This window comes from Trachymyrmex septentrionalis, unplaced genomic scaffold (genome assembly GCF_001594115.1).
Source record: "Trachymyrmex septentrionalis isolate Tsep2-gDNA-1 unplaced genomic scaffold, Tsep1.0 scaffold75, whole genome shotgun sequence".
In the NCBI taxonomy this organism is placed as follows: domain Eukaryota; kingdom Metazoa; phylum Arthropoda; class Insecta; order Hymenoptera; family Formicidae; genus Trachymyrmex; species Trachymyrmex septentrionalis.
In genome coordinates, this window is record NW_017305938.1 from 243,904 (window position 1) to 252,285 (window position 8,382).

Sequence of the window (8,382 nt, forward strand, 5' to 3'; positions counted from 1 at the left end):
GCATTCGTGCCACAGTGATGCACCAAGGCTACGCTTCTCGAAGCTACGATTCTCTGCTGCCTTGGTGAATTTACATTTAGATCGAAACGCAATCGGTTCACTCGGAGCGAAGTCGATTCGGCGACGACGGATGAGCGCCAGTTTTTCCGCTTCGTTTCCAATGATGGCAAGGAGAGATCGCTATATACGCAATATAATATATGTAGACTCTTCCTTTCCTTCTGCCTCTTGAGGCAGGGCTTCACGCATCGCCGGTGATGCGCTCGCAAGAAAATTGCGTACGAACTTATCGCTGAGTCATACTCCACTTGCGCTACGCGAAGATCAAATTTACGGAGAGTTCCCGACAACGGCGGGATGAATTTGTCGAAGCGTGAACCGCTTCGAGTTAGCGCAGAAGATAGCAAAACTGTAAACAATCGATAAAAGAGTATAGAATGTACTGGATCTTAACTCCGAAAAATATTTTCGAGCGATATGGAGCCGATTTTTCCTCAATTAAAAACACGAAGGCCTCAAACATTCGTAAAAAAAAAAAAAAAAAAAAATGTAAGTTTTTACAATTCTTATTATTGTACAATTCTCCGATATTTACTATCAAAATACAAATCAATCAGGATTCCAGTGATAAAATAAAAATTCAATTAAATACATTTTCACGATATCTTCTATTGTGTTCCTGAACAAGTATCGACAAAAAAGTATCGTCTCTTTTAAAACTTGCTCCTCGCTTAGATTCGTGTGACATAATCATCGAGTGCGCATTTGGCCTGTTATTTTCTTCATCGATTTCTGGCTGCGTTCAAATTAGCATTACTCGCGGACGGAAATTTTCAAGGCACATCGTCGGTCACGCTTTCCATGCCATTGCTCCGATTGCTCATCCTCGAGACTCTTGCCCGCGTTTTTTGCACGGCCTCTTCCGCAAGATAAGCTGTGTTTAGCCACGCTTCGCGGAGCCAGACGTAATTTCGTCGTCTCGTCATAAAGCTTTGGTGACAGTTGTCATTACCGTATGCCGCCGTGAAGAACGAGAATTGTTTTCGCACGACGAATACTCGTCTTGCTTGAAATTACGATGATGTTTCTAAAAATGGTATCTGTTATTTTTCATACAAAGCACGCGTAAGTGCTTCTTTAACAAGTGCCACCATATAATTCACATTTGAAAACGTCAGTCAGCAATAAGATTGGTAAAGAAAACAGTTCATCATAAATCATAACTATCGAAAAAATTATCAGAAAGTAGACAGTTACTTTTTTAAAGTTATCGTATATATAAACTAAGTAGGTTCTTTAAACAATTTTAAAATCATTTTAAAATAATCCTCGTCTCTTCTCGCTAATCCAATTTTTAAGCATAAACGTTTTAATAAGCCTTCAATAAAAATATTACCTACTTTTATATTCTTGTTGGCGTTGCTTATTTAAATCGGATGTGTTATAATACGAAAGAAATATTTTAACGTTATTTTAACTATTTAATTCTTGTTAATTATACAGGCCTGCAAAATTGGAAATGATCAAAGTTGATTAGGATTTAACAATGTTTTTCTTACGTAATTTTTTCCGCATCCGATTGCAGAATCGCTCTATCATGTCTCAAGATTTAAAGATATCTCTTAATATAAAAGTCACAAAAAAGTTTCAATCATATTTAAAATTAAAATAGAAAAATATTTCATAAAAGCAACTTAACTGACGGAGAGGTCACTTACTTTGCCTTGGAGACTAGTATCTCCTACGAGGTACAATTTATCGAACTTCGAATTGGTATACATCCGGAAGAAAAAATCGCTTTGAGATGGTTCAAAATGAATTTTGAAGGGGCCGTATAATAGTAAATGATATCGTTGATGGATTTGGCAACAACAATTTTCTCAATTTTTACTTTAATTTTAAATATGATTGAAAAACGGCTTTTTTGCCAGTTTTAGATTAAATATTTCGAAATCTTGACGTGATAGAGCAATTCTGCAGCCGAATTCGGAGTCAGCGCAAAAAATTACGTAAGAGAACATTGTTAAATCCCAATCGACAAATGCAGGCCTGTGTTATTTATATATGTTTCTTGTTGTGACTAATGCTGTTGTACATTACGAACCAAAATTTTGTTTTAAATGTTGCCTTGGAATGGAACATGTTCTCTAACGTTGTTCGGAGCATGGAGCCATATGTTTTTTCGACATTCTCTTAACAAGAATCTTCCACGTCTGACTGAGTTCACATTGACAATGTGAATAACACTTTAGATTGAACCAATTGTGATGAGAATGATTCCAAGAAGAGTTAAAACGTTCCATATAAAAATATAATATTTATGTTTTTACTTACAATCAATTAACTGTGTTCTTTTCTATCTGCGCATATTTATGTTTTTACTTACAACGTTTTTACTTATATTTGCCGTTTTCACACTCTTAATGTTTCTATAATATTATCACCTTGCTCTGCCTTTTCTACCTGTTTTCAATCAAACACGATAACAAGCTTAGAATCGTTAATTATCATTAAATAATTCAATATCCATTCGAATAAGAATCTCAAGAATATCAAATAATTTTAAAACATTCTGTCAATATTTGTCACAATTGATTCTCTTTTTATAGCTATGAAAGTTCTCAAATATTTTCTTCAAAACTACATATAATATTAGAAGATTATTTCGGAAATGTCTACATTTGCTCGAAGTATACTCGAGCGAAAATATCATCGCATCGGTATGAGATTTCTGGCAAACTTTCAGTCTCGCAAAGAACGTACAAAGGGTTTATCCGAGGATGAAAATGGGAGACAAGAACCCGTCCTTGATAGAATATACTAAGCCCCTTTGGCGTACGCAATAAGATGTCTGAGGTATATAGTGCAACGCTCCGGATGTGCTGAGTATGCGAGACGCATGAAAAGGAACGCGTTTGAATCGAAGAGAACGCACAAAGAGGGAGAAAAAGAGTAGCGATCCACTCGGGCTGAAATTAAATGGGCGGAACTGAAAGTGATGCACGCGCGTCGCACTGCGTACGCTGCGATCCTGGATGCAAAGAGCTTTCTTTCTCGGAGTTTCGTCTGCGTGACGAGAGCCGATCGAGACCGACCTTTAGCAGCATTGAATTAATCTTCCTTTAAACTTTCTCTTCTAGACGCGACGCTGTCTATACCACTAGAATTTTTCTGCAGATGCACCTTCACCTGATGCATTGACGCAATTATCTTTTTCATGTAACTAAGCAATTACGCGCGCGTTCAGATTAAGAAACGAAAAGATTGGAGATGAGAAAAAGACTCGGAGAGTTCTTCGTAGAAGATCTAAAATTTCCAAGGTATAGGAAAATTGGAAATGTTTTTTTTTTTTGAAGTCAAATGAATGGTATCTTTCATGGAGAAAAAAAAATCTCGTAATAAAAAACATGATCACTGAAAAAACTACACAAATGCACACTGCGTAAAACGCGTGGAGGTCGAAGTCTGTAATCTCATAACGACAACTTTATTTCCTTAACGTAATCAGTCTCCTCACTCGCGAACGCCGACGCATTTTGTGAAATCTAGAATATCATCAGCAGAATCGCGTTTTCCTCTGCATTCGAGTGTGCATATTCAATTAGCAGAATTCTAATGTTCCACTTTACGTCAGTGATGAATATCGATAATGTCATTGATATGTTATATACACAGATAAATATTATATTACAGATAAATACGCTGTAATAACAATTATTTGTTTAAAATATTTCAAAGGTTCACAAATCTATCATAAGTTCATCATAAGCATCAAATTTATTCAATATGTTTAGACTCCTAATGAGTTTAATTATTTCAATCAAGATTATTGAATTAAAACAAATTCGATCTGTTTATTAGGTAAAGTCGATTCCTCGATCAATTTTATAATATCTTTCAAAATAAAATAAATTCTTGTTTTGAGTGTATAATAATTTTTCTCAAATTCGTAACAAGTATATTTTAAGATTATTATCAAAGAAAATATTTTTCGTAAAAAAATAACCGTTACTTAAAAGGATGTGTGCAACTAATAATATTTCTCTTACGACAAGAACAACTTGCAAAACATGAGAAAAAGACAATTAAAAACTAAATAATTGTCATTTTGTATTATTCGTTATTCATATTTTAGCACGTTAAACGGCATATGGAAAAAAGAATCCCTGCAAAACAAGCTTATTGACTTATTTTGTACAACCTTAGATACTTCTTAGGTTTCGCGAATCGACGAAGCTTAAAAATTGCAAGCTATGAGTAACGTTACAACGGAATGTTTCGCACAAGGGGGTACGCAAAAACGACCTTCAGCTCTAATAAGATTTTATTGCGTGCTACGCCGCGAAAGAAATTGCAACTGGCAATCAGTTGAGTTCCAAGCTTTGCGACCCGAATAAATCGTCGTATAAAAACAAATGGGAAAACTACCTTGAAGTTAAAGTAAGAACATACGTACGTATGTGAAGAGATTGATGGAAACAAAAATTAAGGGGGGATATACCACCTTTGAGGCTTAAAAATAATACTTAAATTTGGCAATTTTTTGCAGCAAACTAATAAAGTCAATCAAAAATCATTTTGAAGAGCTTTAATATATAAAGTTTTGAGAGTACAAAAAAATTTTGTTTATTCTCGTCTCACAAGATGGCGGCGTTATAGTAGAACCATTGAGCCACTTTTTTTCAATGAGTGTATAAAGTGTTTGCAATATATTGAAAAACTTTTTTGTTATTAACATTTAAAGATGGAAATTTTGGGTCAAAAATCGTAATTTTTTTTCAAACATTGACCATTTTTACAAAAATCAATATTTTTGAAAAAATCCTACGTACTTCTATAGCTAAAAATAAAATTCTTTGGATTTTTGTTCCAGATCCAATGGAGTTCAAAATTTCGTGCATGCCGTTTACAATGCGTTATATACAATATTTTATAATTTTAATTATTTAAATAAATATATATCTTGCACATATTATCTTTTCAGGATAATAATAACTTTACTGAAGTGTGAAAAAGTATAAATTACCAATGTCTGAAATTAAAGAGAATGAATGTAGCGTTAAATAAAACTCTAAAGGTGTGGCAGCAATATTGCTAGTCGTAAGTTCAATCTTGATATATAAAAATTGATATAAATCATATAAATATAAAAAAATAAAACATAAGAAGAACAAGAAATTGAGAAGCAAGTGAAACACAAGTAAAGAAGATAATAAATATAGTAAAGATATAGAAAAGATAATAATATAAACATATAAAAAGATGTAATATCAACAGATAAGTACAAGATAGACAAGAAATTGAGTAGTACATAAATTTAAGTAGTATAATTAGCAATGCGCGGTATGCCTAATAAGACTTTTTTTAAATAAAAAAATACGTAGCAATATTCTATTTACAGTTTGTATAATACATGGAAAGAACAATTTTGCTAAAATATTCACAATTTAGTTAGATACAAATCTAAAAATAATTTTGGATCATCAAAATATAATTACGCAGGAAACTCAAGCATGATGACTATGATGAGCAATACTGCAAAAAGTTTTGACATTCGAGCAACCAGTTAGAGTGTCCTACATGATAATTTTAATAATTATTTTGATGGTTCAACAAAATTCTTTTCAGATCTGTATCTAGCTAAATTTTTAGATATTTTAGCAACACTTCCGTTTATTGTGTACGAAACATTAGTTGTTTCGTGCCATCTAGTCGAAGAGACTGCAGGTCTTGCAATTTTTATTATCGTTGCATCGTCAAGTTTCTATATATGCCTGCAGCAGCGACTGCCACATGCAAGCGTTGCAGTAACAATTCTCTCAAAAATTCGTGTCTCCCGTCGAGATGCGACTAGCGGAAGCTCTAAATTTCCGGAGCTTCTTGAATTTTTGACGCTACGCTGCTTCCAAGATTAAAAAATTTAAGCCCCCGAATCCGCAACATTCATTGATCGTAAAATGTAGCCTGTATACGCATTCAATATTTACAACCGTTAAAAGTTATTCGACAGTTATCTAACATCTTGATGTTTCCAAATTTTATCTCGTCTATCTCTCAGAGCAATCGATAACTCATGTCACTTTCGATTCTTATCGCCTCTCACAGTTCTCCGAAGTCTAAAATCCGGAAGTAATAGGATTATTTCCATAGCTAAAGCTTTCTTACTGGACGATTCGATATGATTTTTCGATCTCTCCGCCGAATGCGGAAACTTGTAGCATTCGCGATGCGCGCGATCGACCCACGCAATAATCTGATAGAGCCGTATTAGCCTGAATTCCGACAATCCAGTTAGCTACCCTACTCCTCGCCCTGCTTGATCCAGCCTCGTCCTGAATTTGAAGCAATTGGCACGAACTGGCACGTTCGCGACGATAAAATAACATACGTCGATAGATTTTCTAAGGCGAAGTCGTAAAGTAGCGAAATGCCTATATAAAAATATTTGTTGTTTAGATAAAATCAGCTAAATGAATTATTAAGTGGTTAATATAATTGGCATACCACTTATACGTATAACCAGAAAATTTACAAAAATTTTAGTAAATTTTAAGATAAAATTAAAATAATAATCATGAAAAATGGTAAAAATAAAATGGAGTAAGAACGGCAGTCAATTATCTTCCAATAATGCACATTCTAACATTAGTGTAGATGAGTACCTGGCAATACGTATCTTTCGTAAAAAAAATGGATCATTTTGCTGTAATTTTAACAAAACATCTATAAAAAGCATAATGGCCAGTCATTATTATCGCGTGACACGATAATAATGATTGGCGATGTTGGAAAGCTACATCGAGATCTTTTCTCGAGAAGCATTCTAGTAGCAATTCTGCTCTTTGAAAAGGTATCATCGAAATTGCCGACGCGTTTATTGCCGTGCGAATCACAAAGGGATGATTGCATGCGACAAATGATCACGAGACGTTGCAAGGAAAAACATGAGTTTCGATGCTCACGCGACAGTATTTACACGGAATAACTTATTTTGTTTTCAAAAGTGTGTCGATGTATGATATTTGCGATAATGATGAAGCGAACAATGAAAAAGCTTTCTTTTATTGTGAATTTCTTCAAAAGATTGAATTCTAAATGCAGATATAAAGCTATTATAAAAATACATTAAAACAAACAACAGAAAATTTTAATGGATACAATAGACACACAATAGAACAATAATACAGTATATACAGGGTATCTCACAATTATCGAATTTCCTATTAAGGACATATTCCTGAGGTAATTTTGAGACGAAAATTCTAATACGAAAATATCGAGGCTACAATAATTTTTTGAATTATAAGCTAACTTTAAATACTTATAAGTAAAAAACCATTTCACTTTTAGAGTCTCTATTATTGTTCCTGGATTTCTTTTGAACATTCTAAGACAAAAATCCTAATACGAAAAATATCGAGGTATAGTTTTCGAATTACACACTATCTTTAACCAATTATAATTCAAAAACTATTGTAGCCTCGACATTTTTAAGACACCCTGTATACATAAAGATAAATTAAAAATTATATTAAAAATAATTTTAAATTAAAATTAATTTCGAAATTAATTTTAGATGAATTACTTTAGGGAAATAATTCGAAGCAATTAATTCAGCGGAATAAAAAAATAATTTAAAATTAATTTAGGAAATAATTTTATAATTGAAAAAAATGATTTAAGGAACCGATTAACAGAATAACCGCTTGAACTAATTTAGAATTAATTTTCTCTGAATAAATTCGGATTGATTGACTAAAATGATTAACTAAACTAAAATTACAATATACTTGTATAATCACAGATTTTTCTTTTATCTCAAAAACACTTATTTTATATACATATAAGATTTCCTTTATCGAATGAATAATATTGGATTCAACTCACCAAGCATTTTGATACCTTGGACTGGACTCAGAGGGTAGAAATCCCCGTGAAGTGGACAATGGAAGCCCACCCTGCGCTCCCTCCGCCTCGCCCGTCTCGTGAGCATGCAGAGTAGCACGCCAAGCGCGAGCATAAGGGCGCCCACAACTATGCAGATCGGCCCCAAGATACGGGAATTGCCGGTAAAGGCAATTCGTGCGGCATATGAGTTCTTGTCTTCGTCTTCGCCGGGGCCACGATAAGAAGCAGCTGTAACGGAAAAATGGTCGAATCGAAAATTAATCATAGAAGTTAATTAAATAACGTTTATTAGGTTGATCAAATTACTGTCTCCTTAAAAGTTTCTCGTATTTTCCATCATCTATTTTTCATTTTTCAACCAGACAAAAGAGGGTACAACCGGACAAAAGAGGTAAAGTTATAAAGAAATAGAATAAATTTTCATATCTACATTAATTCTAAATTTAATGTAAAAAATATATATTATATATATAT

The 8,382-nt window shown here is 33.4% G+C and overlaps 1 protein-coding gene across 4 annotated transcripts in view; it reads right to left on the reverse strand.

Moving 5' to 3' along the window:
- Positions 1–8,382, reverse strand: part of LOC108754079 — a 93,740-nt gene that overhangs the window by 18,861 nt on the left and 66,497 nt on the right. For all 4 annotated transcript variants that reach the window (XM_018496127.1, XM_018496126.1, XM_018496128.1 and 1 more), the window contains exon 3: positions 7,888–8,136. In XM_018496127.1, the coding sequence (XP_018351629.1) occupies positions 7,888–8,136 (249 nt within the window). The remainder of the gene's footprint in view (positions 1–7,887; positions 8,137–8,382) is intronic.